Source organism: Salmo trutta, chromosome 30 (genome assembly GCF_901001165.1).
Source record: "Salmo trutta chromosome 30, fSalTru1.1, whole genome shotgun sequence".
Classification (NCBI taxonomy): domain Eukaryota; kingdom Metazoa; phylum Chordata; class Actinopteri; order Salmoniformes; family Salmonidae; genus Salmo; species Salmo trutta.
Window position 1 is genome coordinate 31908814 of NC_042986.1, and position 24646 is coordinate 31933459.

General features: G+C 44.2%; 2 protein-coding genes across 3 annotated transcripts in view; both read left to right on the top strand.

The window, feature by feature from the left end:
- Positions 1-774: 774 nt before the first annotated feature.
- slc9a8 (solute carrier family 9 member 8) overlaps positions 775-24646 on the top strand; it is a 31333-nt gene continuing 7461 nt past the window's right edge. The window contains exons 1-12 of one of the 2 annotated variants that reach the window (XM_029723871.1): positions 775-1129; positions 1652-1824; positions 3263-3343; positions 4336-4394; positions 11687-11770; positions 11917-12018; positions 12497-12531; positions 18302-18445; positions 22466-22604; positions 22728-22833; positions 22935-23051; positions 23288-23370. In XM_029723871.1, coding sequence (XP_029579731.1) covers positions 894-1129; positions 1652-1824; positions 3263-3343; positions 4336-4394; positions 11687-11770; positions 11917-12018; positions 12497-12531; positions 18302-18445; positions 22466-22604; positions 22728-22833; positions 22935-23051; positions 23288-23370 — 1359 coding nt within the window. In that variant the 5' untranslated portion in view covers positions 775-893. The remainder of the gene's footprint in view (positions 1130-1651; positions 1825-3262; positions 3344-4335; positions 4395-11686; positions 11771-11916; positions 12019-12496; positions 12532-18301; positions 18446-22465; positions 22605-22727; positions 22834-22934; positions 23052-23287; positions 23371-24646) is intronic. The other variant, XM_029723872.1, reaches the window with a different exon arrangement.
- LOC115168515 (SH3 domain-containing protein C23A1.17-like) lies at positions 4407-5077 on the top strand. The gene is made up of 2 exons (XM_029723873.1): positions 4407-4890; positions 4947-5077. Exons 1-2 carry the CDS (start codon positions 4493-4495, stop codon positions 4990-4992), a joined length of 444 nt encoding a protein of 147 aa, XP_029579733.1. The 5' UTR covers positions 4407-4492; the 3' UTR covers positions 4993-5077.

Consider the following 24646-nt stretch of genomic DNA (forward strand, 5'->3'; position numbering starts at 1 on the left):
ACTTCTGCCTTAGGCATGGCTTAGCACAAACCAGGCATTCAAATGTTGGCTATCGTAATTTGACTGGCAACCAACAGCATAACAGCATCCTGATTTAAATGGCAGGCCTGTTGGTACAAAGAAGTAGTGAGTATCTGGTTTAATTTACTGTAAGACCCATTGAATGTGGAACAATGGGCAGCATGGGGCTGGGCTGAAGATTGCCTTTAATTGTTTGTAGGCTTAACAAACATGTTCATTTCAATAGTTTTTTTACTGACTATTGAAAATGAATTGATATTTAGAATCTGACATTCACCCCCAATGCCACTAGTGTCGAATTTTCTCCATGTGAAATAGCCTAGGCCTACTCGTTCCAGTCCAGTCGCTATATAATGCAGGACGGCTCTTTCTTCAGAAACTATAAATCCCGTGAGAAGTCATATCTTATTGCGCCTTATTTATTTCATTTATTTTACCTTTATTTAACTAGGCAAGTCAGTTAAGAACAAATTCTTATTTCCAATGATGGCCTAGGAACAGTGGGTTAACTGCCTTGTTAAAGGGCAATAACGACATATTTTTACCTTGTCAACTCCGGGATTCGAGGGAAATTACCGGAAGGCACAGCCCATAAGCCACTCTAAATATTCAATTCGATGTGAAGATAGTAATATCAACAATCACACTGTACTATTTTTGGTGAGTTTATATTTTATATCCATAAATCAGCACATAAAATGATCTAGTCAATTTGAAGACCTTCCTGGTGGCACGTAAAAACTACAACTCCCTGGTAGTTCAAACAGGAAGCAGAGTTGTGATGTGGCCAACATGCGATGAAACAGAAATGGATGTGCAAGTATTTTCTCTTAAAACCATCGCTTTGCTGTTTTAAAAGCATTATTTGAAGAATGAAAGGCTTCGGGTATCATGTTGCTATTTGTCTTTTGTTGACGTGGCCAAAATTGTGCTCGACAGAACGAGTTGAGAGACAACAATCGTTGTTAGATTTACACGACAGAGACGATGTTGGCTTGGAACAGGATTATACAATTATTCCCGATGACAACAAAAAATCCTCGAGAAACGAAGGAAATCTAGCTGCTGCCAACCCGCAAAAAGACGGCCACGCAGAGCAATCAACCAGGTGTGATTATAGCTTTTTAATGCGTTGCCCTTGACTGCAACGGGTGAAACAGCTGTCGTTATTCACGGACGACGTTTGTAGAGCAAGGATAGGGGTAGCTGACTAAACTCCACGGTGATGAAGTTAGAGTTCATCAGACACTTCCTTCACCGTGGAGTTTAGTCGGCTACGGTCATGTTTGGTAGACCAAGGTGACCCATTGCATACTCTTGGTAGCCTAGCTAAAATGTAGTTTTGTACGCTTCCTCCCCAAGCCTGGGGATGAGGTTACCTAAAATGTAATGTCAGCAACGATACTCCTTTACATTGAGACATATTCTTATCACACAGAATTAAAAACACACACTGACAAATTACTCTCAAATGACACCCATGTATGCAGGCATAGAGCAGAGTGCACTATGCCTGACCAGAGCCAGGTGCACTTCTGTTTTAGCCATAGGATGTCATTTGATAGCGTATTTACCCACGTGTCTCAAAATGACAAAACATAATAACTGTTATTCTGTCTCCTTGTTCCAGTCTGTTAAATGACACAGATAACTCCAGTAATGACACCCTCCATGCTACCACTGTGGGTGTCAAGGCAACCCCTAAGCCAACCCCGAAGCCCATCCTGCCAGGTGCTGGGGTCAAGGCCCAGGAGGAGGAACAGTCTAGTGGGATGACCATATTCTTCAGCCTACTGGTCATCGGTCAGTAGTGTTGGTCTTCTGCGTATTATTATTTTTTTATTAAAGCGCCTATGGATTTTATTTTATTTATTTTTTTAGATAGAGAAGAAAGTACTAAATTGTATATCCTATATTCCGTGTTCATGGCCCTTTATCCATACCCCATCGTTGCAACACTACCACTCCCTCTGATTAGTGTGGTCCCTCACGAAACTCGAACAAAAAAATATTTTTCACTACATTTAATCCATAGATTGGCATTTGGAGGAAGGATTGTTGACATATGTTTGACATTTGTATCATAAAGCATAATTTTAAAGTAATTAATTGAAGTTGGAACATAATGCTCTATGCATTCAATTGTGACAATCCATAAAATCATGGTCTTTTTGTTCTAGTTTCATTCAAATCACCAATTAGTAGTGTTTTGGAGGAAGCAAAAGGAATGGATGATGGGAAATCTAGAGAGGACATGTTCTGCCTCTTAGGAATTCCAGTCCTCTGCATTAGTATCGATTAGTGCAGCCTCCAGAGTTAGAAGATATATTCTAAATCAGACGACCAGTGTTTCCCAAATGGTGGGTCAGTCAGAGGTTGTGGCTGAATCATTTTGTCGAGGCTTAGGACTGGATCCTAGACTGGTTCTTAGACTAGATATAGCATATTTATTGTGTTAAGTCAGTGGGTCACAAGTACATAAAGGTTTAGTTGCATGGCGGCCGAGCACAATAAAAAACTATCCATAGAACGAATTCAACAAAACCGAATACTCTCACGTTGCTTCTGCAAAACAATTGTATTGTATATGAGGCTCTGTCAGGAAAGCTAGCCTACACAATGCTTAACACTTCCTTGAGCTGCCAATTCATCTTTGGTGAAAGTCAACCTTTAAGTGAGGGGTTTAAATGGATGGAGTGCTTCCTTATGCCTAAGTACTCGTTAGTCTATTGGCTACACGACAGCTTTCAGGAAATGACTCGAGACCCATAATCATTAGTCTAGCTCATTAGTAAAAGGGAAAACCAAAGTGTTTGGTCCACAGATTGATGCAAGCGTTCTACCCTGACAGTTTTCAACTTTTATTTTCACGACACACACATGGAAGCAGTGTTGATCAGCATAATTCAGTATGTGGTTCCCAGCACTTTGGGAGATAAGAGGTTAGACGCTTGATGCTGTGAACAGTCTGACTTGGGAGACTGGACTTCGGTGGTTAGACACTATTTGGATGTTAGATTAAGTAGATTATTGCAGATTAGTCTAAACACATGGATTGGTTCCATTTTAAATCAAATTATGAAATGAAGCTATAATAACTTAAATGCTTTCCTCAGCATTTTTGTTTTCTTGAAGTCAAATTGTTTGTATGCTCTCAAATACTGTATCTTATATTAAAAGTGTGATCTTAACTATGTTTCATTCCCACATTGACACTGTCCCATTTTATCGGTTTTCTCAGGTATCTGCATCATATTGGTGCACCTGCTTATTAAGTTCAAACTGCATTTTCTGCCGGAGAGTGTGGCTGTTGTGTCCTTAGGTAAGTACCACGTGTGATGTGCAATCCGTCGTACTACTTTAGGTTCATACTGTTTGAGCACTCATTGGACCTAAATATTTTTTCTTGTCTTACAATTTAGCTTTATTAATTTATTACACCATTATTTCTGTCTTCCAACCCCAGTTGGGTTGGGCTGTTGTTTCCAACCCCAGTTGGGATGGGCTGTTGTTTCCAACCCCAATTGGGTTGGGCTGTATGTCAGATATGTCCATTTAGATCTTTGCAAGGGCACGGCATATGCAACAGAAATAGCCTTGCAGGTTGACAGAGTAGAATAGATGCTTGTATAAGATATTACACAGAGAGAACACAGATGGAGAAGATAGTCAACTTTGAGATCATTTCCCAGATTGAAGTTTTTCTGGAGAGGAAATAGTGTTGTATAATTAAGCAATAAGGCCTGTGGGGGGTTTGGTATATGCCAAACATACCACAGCTATGGGCTGTTCTTAACCACGACGCAACGCGGAGTGCCTGGACACAGCCCTTAGCCGAGGTATATTGGCCATATACCACAAACCCCTGAGGTGCCTTATTGCTATTATAAACTGGTTACCAACATAATTAGAGCAGTAAAAATAAATGTTTTCATACCCATGGTATGCAGTCTGATATACCACGGCTGTCAGCCAATCAGCAATCAGGGATCGAACCACCCAGTTTATAATGCCTGTCACGCACACACAAACAAACAAACCCCTTTCCTCAACCCTATGCCCAAGGGGACTTCCAAAAAGAAACTTTATTAGACAATAGCTTTCTTATTCTTTAAAAGTGAATACCAAGTAGGGTATCAATGTATAAACATCCACACACTGATGCTCTTTTGGAGTTGGTATTTCCATTTCATGGAAATGTGGCCTTTTCTTAGCTTTGATAATGTGAGACCTTTAACTGTCATGGAGATGAGCGTTTTTTTTCATGTGTTGGTGAACTCTTAATGATATCTTGTGGTTGTTTTTCTCTTCCAGGAATCCTGATGGGAGGCTTCATAAAGATAATTGAGTTTCATGAGCTAGCTAATTGGAAGGTATACTACACACTTCGCTGTAAATGTTTAATTCCTGCTTGTTGAATAGAGAGTCTCCCTTAAAAGGGCCTTTTATTCTCGGAGTAGACTGATTACTCATGCACAGAATATGTGAATGTTTGAGATGTCGTCTTGCTTTTTTCAACTTTCTTACTGTCTATTGGAGTATGCATCTGTGTCTGCCCCAGGTTCCCAGTCCCCGTGTGTCTGCCCCAGGTTCCCGGTCCCCGTGTGTCTGCCCCAGGTTCCCGGTCCCCGTGTGTCTGCCCCAGGTTCCCGGTCCCCGTGTGTCTGCCCCAGGTTCCCGTTACCCGTGTGTCTGCCCCAGGTTCCCGTTACCCGTGTGTCTGCCCCAGGTTCCCGTAACCCGTGTGTCTGCCCCAGGTTCCCGTTACCCGTGTGTCTGCCCCAGGTTCCCCTTACCCGTGTGTCTGCCCCAGGTTCCCGGTCCCCGTGTGTCTGCCCCAGGTTCCCGTAACCCGTGTGTCTGCCCCAGGTTCCCGTAACCCGTGTGTCTGCCCCAGGTTCCCGTAACCCGTGTGTCTGCCCCAGGTTCCCGTTACCCGTGTGTCTGCCCCAGGTCCCCAGTGTGTCATAAAAAGTGATTCGTGCTTCAAGACAGCCCCTCAATTTGTTTAACCCAATCTGGAGCCAACCTAAACCATTCCATGTCTGATATACAGTGGGGCAAAAAAGTATTTAGTCAGCCACCAATTGTGCAAGTTCTCCCACTTAAAAAGATGAGGCCTGTAATTTTCATCATAGGTACACGTCAACTATGACAGACAAAATGAGAAAAAAAATCCATAATATCACATTGTAGGATTTTTACTGAATTTATTTGCAAATTATGGTGGAAAATAAGTATTTGGTCACCTACAAACAAGCAAGATTTCTGGCTCTCACAGACCTGTAACTTCTTCTTTAAGAGGCTCCTCTGTCCTTCACTCGTTACCTGTATTTATGGCACCTGTTTGAACTTGTTATCAGTATAAAAGACACCTGTCCACAACCTCAAACAGTCACACTCCAAACTCCACTATGGCCAAGACCAAAGAGCTGTCAAAGGACACCAGAAACAAAATTGTAGACCTGCACCAGGCTGGGAAGACTGAATCTGCAATAGGTAAGCAGCTTGGTTTGAAGAAATCAACTGTGGGAACAATTATTAGGAAATGGAAGACATACAAGACCACTGATAATCTCCCTCGATCTGGGGCTCCACGCAAGATCTCACCCCGTGGGGTCAAAATGATCACAAGAACGGTGACACACTACGCCGCCAGGGACTCAAATCCTGCAGTGCCAGACGTGTCCCCCTGCTTAAGCCAGTACATGTCCAGGCCCGTCTGAAGTTTGCTAGAGAGCATTTGGATGATCCAGAAGAGGATTGGGAGAATGTCATATGGTCAGATGAAACCAAAATATAACTTTTTGGTAAAAACTCAACTCGTCGTGTTTGGAGGACAAAGAATGCTGAGTTGCATCCAAAGAACACCATACCTACTGTGAAGCATGGGGGTGGAAACATCATGCTTTGGGGCTGTTTTTCTGCAAAGGGACCAGGACGACTGATCCATGTAAAGGAAAGAATGAATGGGGCCATGTATCGTGAGATTTTGAGTGAAAACCTCCTTCCACCAGCAAGGGCATTGAAGATGAAACGTGGCTGGGTCTTTCAGCATGACAATGATCCCAAACACACCGCCCGGGCAACGAAGGAGTGGCTTCGTAAGAAGCATTTCAAGGTCCTGGAGTGGCCTAGCCAGTCTCCAGATCTCAACCCCATAGAAAATCTTTGGAGGGAGTTGAACGTCCGTGTTGCCCAGCGACAGCCCCAAAACATCACTGCTCTAGAGGAGATCTGCATGGAGGAATGGGCCAAAATACCAGCAACAGTGTGTGAAAACCTTGTGAAGACTTACAGAAAACGTTTGACCTGTGTCATTGCCAACAAAGGGTATATAACAAAGTATTGAGAAACTTTAGTTATTGACCAAATACTTATTTTCCACCATAATTTGCAAATAAATTCATAAAAAATCCTACAATGTGATTTTCTGGATTTTTTTCTTCTCATTTTGTCTGTCATAGTTGACGTGTACCTATGATGAAAATTACAGGCCTCTCATCTTTTGAAGTGGTACAACTTGCACAATTGGTGGCTGACTAAATACTTTTTTGCCCCACTGTACACACGGTCTTGTTGTTTACTGTGTGACGGTGACTCAACCTTCAGTATCTGAGAGTTATTTCATGAGTCTCTCACGCTCCTACTCTATCTTTTTATTCTCCTCTCTTTTCTCTGTCTGTGCCCTCTCACTCCCTGGCCCCTCTTTTTGTTCTTCCTGTTCATCTCTGTCGCTCTTCTGTCTTTATTCATACAGCCTCTTTCTCTTTCCCTATGAGGCCCCTGGTCCTCCAGAACTGGTAATGGTGGCAGACTTTGCGTGGATTGGATTGCCAGATAGGGGTCTTCGGGATGCCGTTCCTCACTTACTGTAGTTGTGATCCATGGGTATTGGTTCGAATCCCCATATCCGCAGTGCTAACCTCACACTGAGCTGTTTCTTTGGCGCTACCCCCCCAGGACCACGCTGCTAACTGCCAAGGCCATAATCTACCAACCCCTCAGGCAATGACATCCTGGCTTTGCTCTCATCCTTTTCCATTCATCCCTCCATCTCTCTTCTCCAACATGTCTACTTTTCCTTATGTGCTTCCCTCCAGTTATCCTTTCACTCGCTCCCTCCATCTCCCATTTCTCCTCCTGTGTCGTTTCTTTGACGGCAGTCCTTTTTTTACCGCATCGTTTCCTCCTCCACTCCAACACGTTGTCTCTTCCCTTATGTCCTTTCCTTCTCCACTCCAACACGTTGTCTCTTCCCTTATGTCCTTTCCTCCTCCACTCCAACACGTTGTCTCTTCCCTTATGTCCTTTCCTCCTCCACTCCAACACGTTGTCTCTTCCCTTATGTCCTTTCCTCCTCTACTCCAACACGTTGTCTCTTCCCTTATGTCCTTTCCTCCTCTCTCTCCATCCATAAATCCATTTCCCCTCTTCAGCATGTGTAGTTTCTGTTCCTTTTGTTCTTCCATGGCAGTCCTTTTTTTTAAACTATGCAGGTCATTTAAGAACAAATTCTTATTTACAATGGCGGCCAAACCTGGACGACGCTGGGCCAATTGTGCGCCGCCCTATGGGACTCCCAATCTCGGCCGGATGTGACACAGTCGGATTCGAACCAGGGACTGTAGTGACGCCTCTTGCACCGACATGCAGTGCCTTAGACCGCTCCTCCACTCGGTGGGACAAGAACACTTGAACATCAGATCGGACGTTACTTACTCTAATTCTGCCTTCTACTTTGACTCTTCTGCCCTGGGCTCTCTGCAATTCCAACCCAATTTCCGGGCTACCCAAGAGAAAATGTACGTATAGTCACTTAATAATAAGATAGATGACCTCAGATCGCGGATTTGCTACCAACGGGACTCTCGGAATTGCAAATTCTTTGTTTTTCAGAAACCTGTGCATCAAGTCTGACACCAACAGGCTCTTGAACAGCTTCTTTTCCCAAGCAATACGAATGATAAATAGATAACAAAATGGTGACACAGATTGAGTTTACCTTGTAGCTTCATTGACCTTTTATTTCAGTATTTGCACTGTCTCTATGCACACTCACAGGGCCCTACACACTCACACACACACACTGTCACTCCATGTCCTTGCACATACAGTGCATTTGGAAAGTATTCAGACCCCTTCCCTTTTTTCCACATTTTGTTATGGATGGATTAAATATTTTCAATCTACACAATACCCCTTAATGACAAAACGAAAACAGATTTTTAGAAATTGTATTAAAAATAAAAAACAGAAATGCCTTAAGTATTCAGATCCTTTGCTATGAGACTCAAAATTGATCTCAGTTGCATCCTGTTTCCATTGATCATCCTTGAGATGTTTCTACAACTTGATTGGAGTCCAACTGTGGTAAAATCAATTAATTGGACATGATTTGGAAAGGCACATAGCTGTCTATAAAAGAACCCACAGTTGACAGTGCAAGAACCAAGCCATGAGGCCGGAGGAATTGTCCGTAGAGCTCTGAGACAGGATTGTGTCGGCACAGGTCTGGGGAAGGGTACCAAAAAAATGTCTAAAGCATTGAAGGTCCCCAAGAACACAGTGGCCTCCATTATTCTTAAATGGAATAAGTTTGGAACCACCAAGACTCTTCCTAGAGCTGGCTGCCTGGCCAAACTGAGCAATTGGGGGAGAAGGGCCTTGGTCAGGGAGGTGACCAAGAACTCGATGGTCACTCTGACAGAGCTCCAGATTTCCTCTGTGGGGATGGGAGAACCTTTCAAAAGGACAACAATCTCTGCAGCACTCCACCAATCAGGTCTTTATGGTAGAGTGGCCAGACGGAAGCCACTCCTCAGTAAAAGCCTCATGACAGCCCGCTTGGAGTTTGCCAAAAGGCACCTAAAGGACTCTGACCATGAGAAACAAGATTCTCTGGTCTGATGAAACCTGAATGCCAAGCGTCACATCTGGAAGAAACCTGGCACCATACCTACGGTGACGCATGGTGTGGCAGCATCATGCTGTGGGGATGTTTTTCAATGACAGGGACTGGAAGTCTAGTCAGGATCGAGAGAAAGATGAACAGAGCAAAGTACAGAGATCCTTGATGAAAACCTGCTCCAGAGCACTCAGGACCTGGACCGGGGTGAATATTCACCTTCCAACAGGACAATGACCCTAAGCAGACATCCAATACAACACAGGAGTGGCTTTGAGATAAGTCTCTGAATGTCCTTGAGGCCCGGACTTGAACCCGATCGAACATCTCTGGAGAGACCTGTTTAAATGTGACAGATCTTGAGAGGATCTGCAGAGAAGAATGGGAGAAACTCCCCAAATACAGGTGTGCCAAGCTTGTGTCATACCCGAGAAGAAGCGAGGCTGTATACGCTGCCAAAAGTGCTTCAACAAAGTACTGAGTAAAGGGTCTGAATACTTACGTAAAAGTGAATATTTCCGTATTTTATTTATAATAATTTTGCAAACGTTTCTAAATACCTGGTTTTGCTTGGCCATTATGGGGTATTGTGTGTAGATTGAGAAATTGTTAATTTAATCCATTGTAGAATAAGGCTTTAATGTAACAAAGTGGAAAAAGTCAAGGGGGTCTAAATACTTTCCGAAGGCACTGTACATTTTATACTGACTCTGCACACCCACTCGCATGCAAGCTGCTGCTGCTGCTGCTACTCTGTTTATCTTATATCCTGTTGCCTAGTCACCTTACCCCTATACATATCTACCTCCATCACTCCAGTATCCCTGCACATGTAATATGGTATTGGAACTGACTTTTTAAATATTTCCTGTATATAGTATGCTTACTTTGTGTATATATATTTTTTTGTTCTAGTAATACATTGTTATTGGATATTGCGTTGCTGGGTTTGCGTTTGCAAGGAAGGCATTTCACTGTACTTGTGCATGTGACAATAAAAATGTGAAACTAAAATTGCATTAGAAGATCTAACTAACTGAACTAGAAACGGTTCCTAATTCGTATGTAGAGTGGTGACACAATGTACCTTAGTAGTCAAGCCTTATGACTAATCAACCTGCTCTGTGGTTGGGATTAGATAGACCTGTTTGCTCAGAAATCCGCTTTGCATGTCCAAACTTCCCCGTCAGCACAAAGCAAACAGGTTAGCCTAGTAAAAACAGATTACAACATCAAAGATCCACCACCATATTTTACAGTAGGGATGAGCTTTTTTCTGCATATGCATTGTTCTTTTGAGGCCAAGCCCACCTCTGGTGTCTGGTGGGTTTGAGAATATCTCTAATTTCTTGTCATATGACCATTAGCACTGGTTCCAATCCAAGTGCCAATGCCGTTTAGCACCGCCTGGAGTTTGCTATGTTCAGATGACAGGAAAAAGAGCTGTTTGGCCTTTGAAAGAACAATGCATATGCAGAAAATACCTCATCCCTACTGTAAAATATGGTGGTGGATCTTTGATGTTATGGGGCTAATTTGCTTCCACTGGGCCTGGGGCCCTTGTTAAGGTCAATGGCATCATGAAATTTACCAAGTACCAGGAGATTTTATCCCAAAACCTGGTTGCCTCTGCCAGGAAGCTGAAACTTGAGGCCAAGTTATCTTCCAGCAAGATAATAACCCTAAGCACACGTCAAAATCCACAAAGAAATAGTTAATTAACCACAAAATCAACATTTGCGATCTCCATCTCCGGACTTGAACCCTATTGAAAACCTGTGGTTTGAAGAGGGCAGTCCATAAGCGCAGATGAAGGTTATCAAGGATCTGGAAAGATTCTGTATGGAGGAATGGTCTAATATCCCTCCCAAAGTTTTCTCCAATCTCATAAAACATTTTAGAAAAAGTCTGTATCGTTATCCTTGCAAGGGGAGGGTTCCGGAGTATTGATAACAGGGGATCCTACTTGTTAGTCTCTCCCTGAGTGATTTGTATTTTTATTTTTTAGCATGCAATATAGCTCAGTATTTGTATCATTTATTTTATACCGTTTTTTTGTTGTCATCTTTATCAATGGATCCAATAATTCTGTACCCCACTGGATATGATATTCAGGTTGACTATGCATAACAATAATACGATTATACACACTTAGTTACACCTGAATCACTAACATGCTGTACTTACTGTCACGCACGTTGATATTCATAGTCAGCATCGATATAGTGGGGCGATTTACAATCCGCACACACAACGTAATGCAACAGCACATGACTCCTGATCCAGGAGCTCAGACAATTTATCTGAGAGCCAACTGATTTCATTATATCACATTAACCTAACGTAGCAGGTGAACAAGAAACGCAAGGTACAGTGTGAGTCAGATAAAGTACGTTATGTATGCATGAGTAGGTTTGTAGACGTGTGTGCCCCCGAGGGGCTTATCATGTGTGTCATGGTGGTGTTAGGCTAGGTCAATCTCAGTCTTGTGCCTGTAAGGGGAGCCTCACCATGATTCACGTGTGTGTGTGTGTGAGAAGCTCTCTTGAAGTGAAAGATGTGTTTTGATAAATCGAGGTCTGTTGCTAACTTAAATAGGCCCTCTTTCCTGTCTCCTCTCCTTCTCTTCATTTTCTCTCATCCTTTCCACTCCTGGCTCCCACTGACTGCAGTCACCTACATTTTTTTGTTGTTGCAAAAAATCATTGCTAAAGAGGAAACAAGGTTCTTTGTGTTAACCACCATGTCCCCTGATAGGAAGAGGAGATGTTTCGTCCCAACATGTTCTTCCTCCTCCTTCTGCCGCCCATCATCTTCGAATCAGGATACTCTCTACATAAGGTGTGTGTGTGTGTGTACTTGCGTGCATATATGCGTACGTATGTGTTTCTGTGTGTTTACGAGCGTGTGTGTCTGCGTGTGTTTCCTCTTGGTGTATTGGGATATTTGGTGTTCATCTCTCCACCTCCATGTGTTCTGGTTGCCAGGGTAACTTCTTCCAGAACATTGGTTCCATCACACTGTTTGCTGTCATTGGGACAGCCATCTCTGCCTTCATCGTAGGAGGAGGGATCTACTTCCTGGGACAGGTGAGGCTTCTAGAACTCTCCATGGTTGTGGGGTCCCCTGCCATTCCTGGGACAGATGTCCTTCTAGAACTCTCTATCTCCCCATTCCACATCTGTTGTAGCTAATCCACCACCTGGGCTTTACTGATGAGTAGTTGGTTAGTTGTCTAGTTTTGGACTTTAATGTAGCAATTCATTGATTTGTGTAAAAAAAAAAAAAACATTCAAAATGTACAATGTCTTCCCAGAGGAGATGGCACATAAAAGTATGAATTAGAACGCATGTTTCCAAAGGTCTCCTCGACAGTGTGATTGCATTGTCAGTCTAGGAATATGTGTGAGAAACCGACAAACCTTGTATAAAACAACCACGATGTCATTTGAGACATGCAGCTCTGTGTTGCAAACTGTTGTGCAATGCTGCAACACTGAAAAAATCCCACAAAATGATTTGTATTGTAAATGTGTGATGTATCCTGTCTTTCTCTCTTTCTCACAGGCTGATGTGATCTACAAGATGAGTATGACTGACAGGTGAGCAGATCAGCATGACTGTCTGACTGACTGGTGAGGAGGTCCGCATGACTGACTGGTGAGGAGGTCCGCATGACTGACTGGTGAGGAGGTCCGCATGACTGACTGGTGAGGAGGTCCGCATGACTGACTGGTGAGGAGGTCCGCATGACTGACTGGTGAGGAGGTCCGCATGACTGACTGGTGAGGAGGTCCGCATGACTGACTGGTGAGGAGGTCCGCATGACTGACAGACTGGCAGGTGGGGAGTTTACCTGTGTAGCTACTAGGGTTGGCTGTTATCCTGAGTTTTCTACCTTCATACTGGTAAAATATATACACCGAGTATACAAAACATTATGAACACCTGCTCTTTCCATTTTGTAGAGTGACCAGGGGAAAGCTGTGATCCTTATTGATGTTTTTAAGCCTTGCGACATAGATTTGTATGTGTGCCATTCAGCGGGTGAATGGGCAAGACAAAAGATTTAAGTGCCTTTGAACAGGGTATGGTAGTAGGTGCCAGTTTGTCAAGAACTGCAACGCTGCTGGGTTTTTCATGCTCTAGTTTCCTGTGTGTATCAAGAATGGTCCCAGCGTCCCTGTGGAATGCTTTTGACACTTTGAAATGTCTCTGCCCAGACAAATTGAGGCTGTTCAGCAGCATAGCTGGAGCCCTGAGCTGGATATAATTTTATTTGTGATAATTTATTATAGACGGTTAACAGTGGCGCACCCTCCCTCCAAACTCCAGAATATATAACGCCCAAGCCTAGTAGCTACAGTGTCATTATGTAACAATAGTGTATCCTTTCATAAAAAGAGCAGATATTTTCCTCTACACATTTTATTTTATTTATTTCACTTTTATTTAACCAGGTAGGCCAGTTGAGAATAAGTTCTCATTTACAACTGCGACCTGGCCAAGATAAAGCATAGTGGTGTGACAAAAACAACAACAGAGTTACACAAACGTACAGTCAATAACACAAAAGAAAATAAAAATCGAAAGAATCTATGTTGCATCCAAGATGACGTAGCAGTCAGATGTCTTTGTCCTGTCGTGTCCCTTGTATATATCTTTTTACATCCTTTTCTTCGCATATCTTTTAAAAATATTTTCCTAAACCTCAATTTCTAAATATTCTCCTGCAACCCGCCTCACCCAATGTGGCGTGGATCTGTTTTTTTTCTAAAGTATTTCTATTTACTCCGGATCTGGAATCCCTCAACTGAAGCTAGCCAGCTAACTACCTACCAGCTATCAGTCAGCAAACCATTGCTAGCGATCATCGGCTCTTGCCAGTTCGAACAACGTGACTCAAACCAGAGCATAACGGACCTATCTTTTTTCTCTCTCCATATCCCCGGATTCCTACCTCAAACTCTGTACATTTTCATCTGGATCTTCGCAACTAGCTAACCACAATCCCGGGTGACTACTCCTGGCTAGCGTTTCCATCCCAGAGCAAGCACCAATTAGCCTGAAGCTAGCCCGGCCAGGGCTCCTGTGCTACCACCGAAGCCCACACCTGGGTTACATTATCTGGACCCCTTATACTGCTGGTACGGGCACGGAACCCAGCCGATCCTCTATGACTGGAATACCGACATAATCTGCCCGAGGATTCCAACAGGCCCCTCAGGCGCAACGTTCGCTGAAGGCCAAGTCCGCTAACCGCAGCCTGCTAGCTACCTAGAGCTACTTGGAACCCTACTAATCCACGACTGGTCTATCGACGTCACAGCACGAAGAGGCAAAACAGACTTAACTCCATCGCGACATCCCCCAAAGGCCCTTCTGCTAACTTGCTAGCCCCGGTCTGCTAACTGCTAGCTCGCTTGCCACGGTCTGCTAACTGCTAGCTCGCTTGCCCCGGTCTGCTAACTGCTAGCTCGCTTGCCCCGGTCTGCTAACTGCTAGCTCGCTTGCCCCGGTCTGCTAACTGCTAGCTCGCTTGCCCCGGTCTGCTAACTGCTAGCTCGCTTGCCCCGGTCTGCTAACTGCTAGCTCGCTTGCCCCGGTCTGCTAACTGCTAGCTCGCTTGCCCCGGTCTGCTAACTGCTAGCTCGCTTGGTTTAAACGTCTCTTGAGACAATATCTCTCTCATCATTACCTTTGTCTGTACACTATGCCTTGACTCTATGCTATCGTACCCAGAAACCTGCTCCTTTTACTCTGTTCCGAACGTGCGAGACGGCCAGTTCATATAGCCTTTAGCCGTACCCTTATCCTACTTCTCCTCTGGTCCTTTGGTGATGTATAGATTAATCCAGGTCCTGCAGTGCCTAGCTACTCTCCCCAGGTGCTCTCATTTGTTGACTTCTGTAACCGTAAAAGCCTTGGTTTCATGCATGTTAACATTAGAAGCCTACGCCCTAAGTTTGTTTTACTCACTGCTTTAGCACACTCTGCCAACCCGGATGTCTTAGCCGTGTCTGAATCCTGGCTTAGGAAGACCACCAAAAACGCTGAAATCTCCATCGCTAACTACAACATTTTCAGACAAGATAGAACTGCCAAAGGGGGCGGTGTTGCAATTTACTGCAAAGATATACAGAACTCTGCAGGCTTACTATCCAAGTCTGTACCCAAACAATTTGAGCTTCTACTTCTAAAAATGGACCTTTGCAGAAACAAGTCTCTCACTGTTGCCGCTTGCTATAGACCTCCCTCTGCCCCCAGCTGTGCCCTCGATACCATATGTGAATTGATTGCCCCCCATCTATCTTCTGAGCTCGTGCTACTAGGTGACCTAAACTGGGACATGCTTAACACCCCGGCCATCCTACAATCTAAACTTGATGCCCTCAATCTCACACAAATTATCAATGAACCTACCAGGTACAACCCCAAATCCGTAAACACAGGTACCCTCGTAGATATCATCCTAACTAACTCGCCCTCCAAATACACCTCTGCTGTTTTCAATCAAGATCTCAGTGATCACTGCCTCATTGCATGCATCCATAATGGATCTGCGACCAAACGACCACCCTTCATCACTGTCAAACGCTCCCTAAAACACTTCTGCGAGCAAGCCTTTCTAATCGACCTGGCCGGGGTATCCTGGAATGACATTGACCTCATCCCGTCAGGAGATGATGCCTGGCTATTCTTTAAAAGTGCCTTCCTCACCATCTTAAATAAGCATGCCCCATTCAAAGACCTGTCTGCCCTTGACCAGCACAAAAACATCCTGTGGCGTATTGCATTAGCATTGAATAGCCCCCGTGATATGCAACTTTTCAGGGAAGTTAGGAACAAATATACACAGGCAGTTAGGAAAGCTAAGGCTAGCTTTTTCAAACAGCACTTTGCATCCTGTAGTACTAACTCAAAGTTCTGGGACACTGTAAAGTCCATGGAGAATAAGAGCACCTCTTCCCAGCTGCCCACTGCTCTGAGGCTAGGAAACACTGTTACCACCAATAAATCCACTATAATTGAGAATTTCAATAAGCATTTTTCTATGGCTGGCCATGCTTTCCACATGTCTACCCCTACCCCGGTCAACTGCCCGGCACCCTCCACAGCCACCCGCCAAAGCCCCCACCATTTCTCCTTCACCCAAATCCAGTCAGCTGATGTTCTGAAAGAGCTGCAAAATCTGGACCCCTACAAATCAGCCGGGCTAGACAATCTGGACCCTCTTTCTAAAATGATCTTCCGAAATTTTTGCAACCCCTATTACTAGCCTGTTCAACCTCTTTCGTATCGTCTGAGATTCCCAAAAATTGGAAAACTGCCGCGGTCATCCCCCTCATCAAAGGGGGTGGACACTCAAGACCCAAACTGCTACAGACCTACATCTATCCTACCTTGTCTTTCTAAGGTCTTCGAAAGCCAAGTTAACAAACAGATTACCAACCATTTTAAATCCCACCGTACCTTTTCATCTATGCAATCTGGTTTCAGAGCTGGTCATGGGTGCACCTCAGCCACGCTCAAGGTCCTAAACGGCATCGTAGCCGCCATCGGTAAGAGACATTACTGTGCAGCCGTATTCATCGACCTGGCCAAGGCTTTCGACTCTGTCAATCACCACATTCTTATTGGCAGACTCGACAGCCTTGGTTTCTCAAATGATTGCCTCGCCTGGTTCACCAACTACTTCTCTGATAGAGTTCAGTGTGTCAAATCGGAGGGCCTGTTGTCCGGACCTCTGGCAGTCTCTATGGGGGTGCCACAGGGTTCAATTCTCGGGCCGACTCTCTTCTCTGTATACATCAATGATGTCGCTCTTGCTGCTGGTGATTCTCTGATCCACCTCTACGCAGACAACACCATTCTGTATACTTCTGGCCCCTCTTTGGACACTGTGTTAACTAACCTCCAGCCAGATGAGCTTCAATGCCATACATTTCTCCTTCCGTGGCCTTCAACTGCTCTTAAACGCAAGTAAAACTAAATGCATGCTATTCAATTGATCACTGCCCGCACCTGCTCGCCCATCCAGCATCACTACTCTGGATGGTTCTGACTTAGAATATGTGGGCAACTACAAATACCTAGGTGTCTGGTTAGACTGTGAACTCTCCTTCCAGACTCACATTAAGCATCTCCAATCCAAAATTAAATCTAGAATCGGCTTCCTATATCGCAACAAAGCATCCTTCACTCATGCTGCCAAACATATCCTCGTAAAACTGACCATCCTACCGATCCTCGACTTCTGTGATGTCATCTATAAAATGGCCTCCAACACTCTACTCAACAAATTGGATGCAGTCTATCACAGTGTCATCTGTTTTGTCACCAAAGCCCCATACACTACCCACCACTGTGACCTGTATGCTCTCTTTGGTTGGCCCTCGCTTCATACTCGTCACCAAACCCACTGGCTACAGGTTATCTACAAGTCTCTGCTAGGTAAAGCTGAGTAGTGTTGGGGGCTATTTTGTAAATTACATCACCGAAGTCAAGGATCGGTAGGATAGTCAGTTTTACGAGGGTATGTTTGGCGGCATGAGTGAAGGAGGCTTTGTTGCAAAATAGGAAGCCGATTGATTCTAGATTTAATTTTGGATTGGAGATGCTTCATGTCTGGAAGGAGAGTTTACAGTCTAACCAGACACCTAGGTATTTGTAGTTGTCCACATATTATAAGTCAGAACCATCCAGAGTAGTGATGCTAGTCGGGCGGGAGGGTGGGGGCAGCAATCGGTTGAAGAGCATGCAATTAGTTTTACTAGCATTTAAGTTGGAGGCCACAGGAGTGTTGTATGGCGTTGAAGCTCGTTTTGGAGGTTTGTTAGCACAGTGTCTAAAGAAGGGCCAGATGTATACAGAATGGTGTTGTCTGCGTAGAGGTGGATCAGAGAATCACCAGCAAGAGCAACATCATTGATATATACAGAGAAAAGTCGGCCCGAGCATTGAGCCCTGTGGCTCCCCCCATAGAGATTGCCAGAGGTCCGGACAACAGGCACGATTTGACACACTGAACTCTGAGAAGGAGTTGGTGAACCAGGCGAGGCAGACATTTGAGAAACCAGGACTGAGCATATGGACTGAGCATATTTCCAAAGGAGGGGAGCAGCCTTAGGATGAGGAAGTGGTGTGTTTGAAGGTTCACCCAATGTCTCTGTAGTCACATGCTGTGGAGTGTGTGTGTTTTTAGAAGTCCGTATGTTTTCGTGAGTCACTCTCTGCCTTTCTGTCTATGTTTTCACTGACTGTGTTATCTACCCTTTTTCTACTGTTTTTAACCATGATTAAAACAGCCTGTAAAATAATTGCAAATCCAAAGCTTTCTCCAACAAATTGTTGTCCCTCTCCCTCCTGAAGCTTTGCGTTTGGTTCTCTGATCTCGGCTGTGGACCCCGTAGCAACCATCGCCATCTTCAATGCCCTCAACGTGGACCCTGTCCTCAACATGCTGGTGTTTGGAGAGAGCATCCTCAACGATGCTGTCTCTATCGTACTCACCAAGTACGTATTCCTCCTCCTCATCCCCTCTTTCCTCTTCCAACTCATACTGTTTTATCTAGGCACTACATGTACATCTTCTGGTAAAGGCCAGTATAATGTGTGCAATTCTTAGTCAGGGCACTCACCCTCTGTCCCTGTGTTGTAATTTTAAATGTCAGATGAGCTGCTATGCCTTGGAGTTGCCCCCCCCCCCCCCCCCCTTTGCTGCTACAACAGCCTCTACTGTTCTGAGAAGGATTTCCACTAGATGTTGGGACATTGTTGCAGGGACTTGCTTCTATTTAGCCACTAAAGCATTAGTTTGGTCAGCCACTGATATTGGGTGATTAGGCCTGACTCGCAGTCAGCGTTCCAATTCGTCCCGAAAGTGTGTGATGGGGTTGAGGTCAGGGCTCTGTGCAGGCCAGTCAAGTTTTTCCACACCGATCTTGACAAACCATTTCTGTATGGACCTTGCTTTGTGCACGGGTGCATTGTCATGCTGAAACAGAAAAGGGCCTTCCCCAAACTGTTGCCACTAAGTTGGAAACACAGAATAGTCTAGAATGTCATGGAATGCTGTAGTGTTAAGAGTCCCTTTACTGGAACTAAGGGGCCTAGCCCGAACCATGAAAACAGCCTTTCCTCCACTAAACTGTACAGTTGGCACTATGGATTGGGGCAGGTAGCGTTCTCCTGGCATCCGCCAAACCCAGATTAATCTATCGGACTGCCAGATGGTGAAGTGTGAATCATCATTCCAGAGAAAGCGTTTCCACTCCTACAGAGTCCCATGGCAGTGAGCTTTACACCAATCCAGCTAACGCTTTGCATTGCGCATGGTGAACTTAGGCTTGTGTGTGGCTGCTCGGCCACAGAAACCCATTTCATGAAGGTCCTGAAGAACAGTTTGTGTGCTGATATTGCTTCCGGCGGTAGTTTGGAACTCAGTAGTGAGTGTTGGAACCGAGGACAAATTATTTTTACGAGCTACATGCTTCAGCCCTCAACGGTCCCGTTCTGTTAGCTTTTGTGGCCTACCACTTTGCGTTAGAGCCGCTGTTGCTCCTAGATATTCCACTTCACAATAACATCGCTTACAGTTGACCAGGGCAACTCTAGCAGGGCAGAAATTACACAAACTGACTTATTGGAAAGGTGGCATTTCATGACGGTGTCATGTTGAAGGCCATTCTACTGCCAATCTCTCTCTGTCATGGTGCTCTCACGTGTTGCCTCGCTTGTATACATTAAATGAACCCATGCAGAGTTGGCCGCTGATAGCGGGTGTTACCCATTTATGGGAACACCTTCCTAGAGCGCAGCAGACCGCGCCTTGATTTGGGAGGCCGATGACATCATGGATTAACATCAGATTAACTCCTTGAATGCCCTACTGCTTGAAGTTTGCAGTTCAATGCGCACTTTGCATTGTTTCTCTAGAGTTAAATCTGATCAAGCCTGAATTGTGCGATGTAGTAGGGAGTTGTAGTTTCCAACAGGCCAATATTCTACGTAGTTTAGTGTAGAAAATGTAATTGACTACAATGACCAACTTTGTCCGGTCTTTGTTTCTTTTATGCCTACTACAGTAGGTTGTAGCTTCGGGTGTTGCAGACACTGAGAGTGATGAGACAGAAGAGGGATAGAGAGCAGTTGCTACTGTATCTCTACCTGAAAATACATGATCTAAGAGTGAGTGATAGTTGGTATTCAGCAGTCATAAAAATATGCCTTATTTACTTTGAAGAACTACAAATAGTGATTTTGTCAGACAGCATAGGCAGCAGCTCTGTAGAGATGAGATGATGACTTGGAATTAAATAATAAAGTCATCAAATAAAACAAATGTAATACAAACCTGAAATATTTTGGTAAAGTAATGTCAAGTGATAATCAGTAATGGGCTGTCACTACCATCATGGGACTATCATGGGACATCATGGGATAATCAGTAATGGGCTGTCACTACCATCATGGGACTATCATGGGACATCATGGGATAATCAGTAATGGGCTGTCACTACCATCATGGGACTATCATGGGACATCATGGGATAATCAGTAATGGGCTGTCACTACCATCATGGGACTATCATGGGACATCATGGGATAATCAGTAATGGGCTGTCACTACCATCATGGGACTATCATGGGACATCATGGGATAATCAGTAATGGGCTGTCACTACCATCATGGGACTATCATGGGACATCATGGGATAATCAGTAATGGGCTGTCACTACCATCATGGACTATCATGGGACATCATGGGATAATCAGTAATGGGCTGTCACTACCATCATGGGACATCATGGGATAATCAGTAATGGGCTGTCACTACCATCATGGGACATCATGGGATAATCAGTAATGGGCTGTCACTACCATCATGGGACTATCATGGGACATCATGGGATAATCAGTGATGGGCTGTCACTACCATCATGGGACTATCATGGGACATCATGGGATAATCAGTAATGGGCTGTCACTACCATCATGGGACTATCATGGGACATCATGGGATAATCAGTAATGGGCTGTCACTACCATCATGGGACTATCATGGGACATCATGGGATAATCAGTAATGGGCTGTCACTACCATCATGGGACTATCATGGGACATCATGGGATAATCAGTAATGGGCTGTCACTACCATCATGGGACTATCATGGGACATCATGGGATAATCAGTAATGGGCTGTCACTACCATCATGGGACTATCATGGGACATCATGGGATAATCAGTAATGGGCTGTCACTACCATCATGGGACTATCATGGGACATCATGGGATAATCAGTAATGGGCTGTCACTACCATCATGGGACATCATGGGATAATCAGTAATGGGCTGTCACTACCATCATGGGACATCATGGGATAATCAGTAATGGGCTGTCACTACCATCATGGGACTATCATGGGACATCATGGGATAATCAGTAATGGGCTGTCACTACCATCATGGGACTATCATGGGACATCATGGGATAATCAGTAATGGGCTGTCACTACCATCATGGGACTATCATGGGACATCATGGGATAATCAGTAATGGGCTGTCACTACCATCATGGGACTATCATGGGACATCATGGGATAATCAGTAATGGGCTGTCACTACCATCATGGGACTTGTATTCATTTTTTTATTCTGTGTTACAACTTTCAAATCATATAATGCTGAGTGCATTTTAATGTAAAAAACAAAATAAATCAAACGTGATTTATTTTTTTGTGATCTAACTAAAACCGAACCGACCACCAAAAGCACTAATCGCTCAGTACAACAGGTTAGTTTTAGAGTTCTCAGAAAATGACCGTGTTTGTATTCAGACATCAGATATACTGTGTTCCTTGTGTCATCTGTGACTGGCTAGGTCACAGGAAAAGACTTGTCATGTCTCCGATGTGTACAGAGCAATCTGATAACCCTGTGTTGGGAGAACAGGTTCTCACACAGACGGGCAGGAAGACACCACACACACACACACACACACACACACACACACACACACACACACACTTATGCACATTGCAGATAGTAGATTGAGAGAAGGTTAAACATTTTGTATTGGTGATGCAACGTGACTGCCCTCTTGGGTGACATCATATTAGTGCATGAATGAATGAATGAATGAATGATTTTTTACAAATTTGTGTCAAATCGCCAATTGGCAACCCATCCCTTATGGTATTAATTGACACATAAGCAAACATTAAAACAATTCACTCTGGTAATTAAATAAAAATCTTCCGGTGTTATCTGCATTGTGCATCGCATATGGAGTGAAAAAGAAACTGCATGTTGGATGAGTTACACTATGGCCTTCTGGCAAAATAAAAAGCATATACACTTGCAGGCTGAGTATTTTAGGTCAAATGGGTTACATATTCCCTCCCCAAGGTAATCTATAATGTATTATATTTCCAAAGTAATTATTGACTAACAAAACCATATGAAACGCTCTATACCTAACATCACCATGATGTATTCTTTTCCCTCTTTATGTCATTGTGTCGTTCAGTACGGCTGAGGGCTTTGCCCGGGATGATAACTCCATGGTAACGGGCTGGGAGACATTCCTCCAGGCGTTGGGATACTTCCTCAAGATGTTCTTCGGTTCCGCTGCCCTCGGAACCCTCACCGGACTCATATCTGCCATTGTATCTTCTCTGTGTGTGTGATTGAGTGTTTTGTGTAGTATGTTGATAATATTCCCATTTAACATATTCATACACCTTGCAAACACGAGCCTGTTACTGTTTTACCCTTGACCCCTGTGCCAGTTCCTGAAACACTTTGACCTGAGGAAGACTCCGTCTTTAGAGTTTGGCATGATGATCATCTTTGCCTACCTGCCCTACGGCCTGGCAGAGGGCATTAAACTCTCTGGTGAGTCCTCTCATGTCAGTGTAATATCAAGCACACAATGGAATGTCATGAATTTTTCTATGCATTTGCTACTCTATCGTTCATGCCTCTATCTCTTGCAGGTATCATGTCTATCCTGTTTTCGGGGATCGTGATGTCACACTACACCCATCACAACCTGTCTCCTGTCACTCAGATCCTAATGCAGCAGACCCTCCGCTCGGTGGCCTTCATGTGTGGTTAGCACTTGTCTTTCTGCCACAAGTCCTTTCCCCCATATCCTGTTGTAAAAAAACAATGACTTGTGTTATTTATTTTTAACCAGGTAAGACCCATTGAGGTTAAAAACCAATTTTTCGAGGGCAGCCTGGCAAGAAGGCAAAACAGGGAAATGGCAGCGTGTACATAACATTTTACAGACAAATACAAAATACACACAAAATACAGTGTCACAATTTTGTTTTCTTCTCCACAGAGACTTGCGTGTTTGCTTTCCTGGGTCTCTCCATCTTCAGCTTCCCTCACAAGTTTGAGTTTTCCTTCGTCATCTGGTGTATAGTAAGTACTCCCAACGTGTAGTGACCTGATATAGCCTAGCATTACTCCCAACGTGTAGTGACCAGATATAGCCTAGCATTACTACCAGCTAGTAGTGACCTGATATAGCCAAGCATTACTACCAGCTACTAGTGACCTGATATAGCCTAGCATTACTCCCAACGTGTAGTGACCAGATATAGCCTAGCATTACTACCAGCCTGTAGTGACCAGATATAGCCTAGCATTACTACCAACCTGTAGTGACCTGATATAGCCTAGCATTACTCCCAACCTGTAGTGACCTGATATAGCCTAGCATTACTCCCAACGTGTAGTGACCAGATATAGCCTAGCATTACTACCAACGTGTAGTGACCAGATATAGCCTAGCATTACTACCAACGTGTAGTGACCTGATATAGCCTAGCATTACTCCCAACGTGTAGTGACCAGATATAGCCTAGCATTACTCCCAACGTGTAGTGACCAGATATAGCCTAGCATTACTCCCAACGTGTAGTGACCAGATATAGCCTAGCATTACCACCAGCCTGTAGTGACCAGATATAGCCTAGCATTACTACCAACCTGTAGTGACCTGATATAGCCTAGCATTACTCCCAACCTGTAGTGACCTGATATAGCCTAGCATTACTCCCAACGTGTAGTGACCAGATATAGCCTAGCATTACTACCAACGTGTAGTGACCAGATATAGCCTAGCATTACTACCAACGTGTAGTGACCTGATATAGCCTAGCATTACTACCAACGTGTAGTGACCAGATATAGCCTAGCATTACTCCCAACGTGTAGTGACCAGATATAGCCTAGCATTACTACCAGCCTGTAGTGACCAGATATAGCCTAGCATTACTCCCAACGTGTAGTGACCTGATATAGCCTAGCATTACTCCCAACGTGTAGTGACCAGATATAGCCTAGCATTACTACCAACGTGTAGTGACCAGGTATAGCCTAGCATTGCTACCAACGTGTAGTGACCTGATATAGCCTAGCATTACTACCAACGTGTAGTGACCTGATATAGCCTAGCATTGCTACCAACGTGTAGTGACCTGATATAGCCTAGCATTACTACCAACGTGTAGTGACCAGATATAGCCTAGCATTACTACCAACCTGTTTTGACCAGCTATAGCCTAGCATTACTACCAACCTGTAGTGACCTGATATAGCCTAGCATTACTCCCAACCTGTAGTGACCAGGTATAGGCTAGCATTACTACCAGCCTGTAGTGACCAGGTATAGCCTAGCATTACTACCAACCTG

Bases quoted from the DNA above. Each gene is read 5' to 3' on its own strand.
- LOC115168515 (XM_029723873.1), top strand. From the start codon at position 4,493: ATGCACAGAATATGTGAATGTTTGAGATGTCGTCTTGCTTTTTTCAAC. The intron at 4,891-4,946 runs GTTCCCGTAACC...TGTCTGCCCCAG, and splicing joins AACCCGTGTGTCTGCCCCAG to GTTCCCGTTACCCGTGTGTC.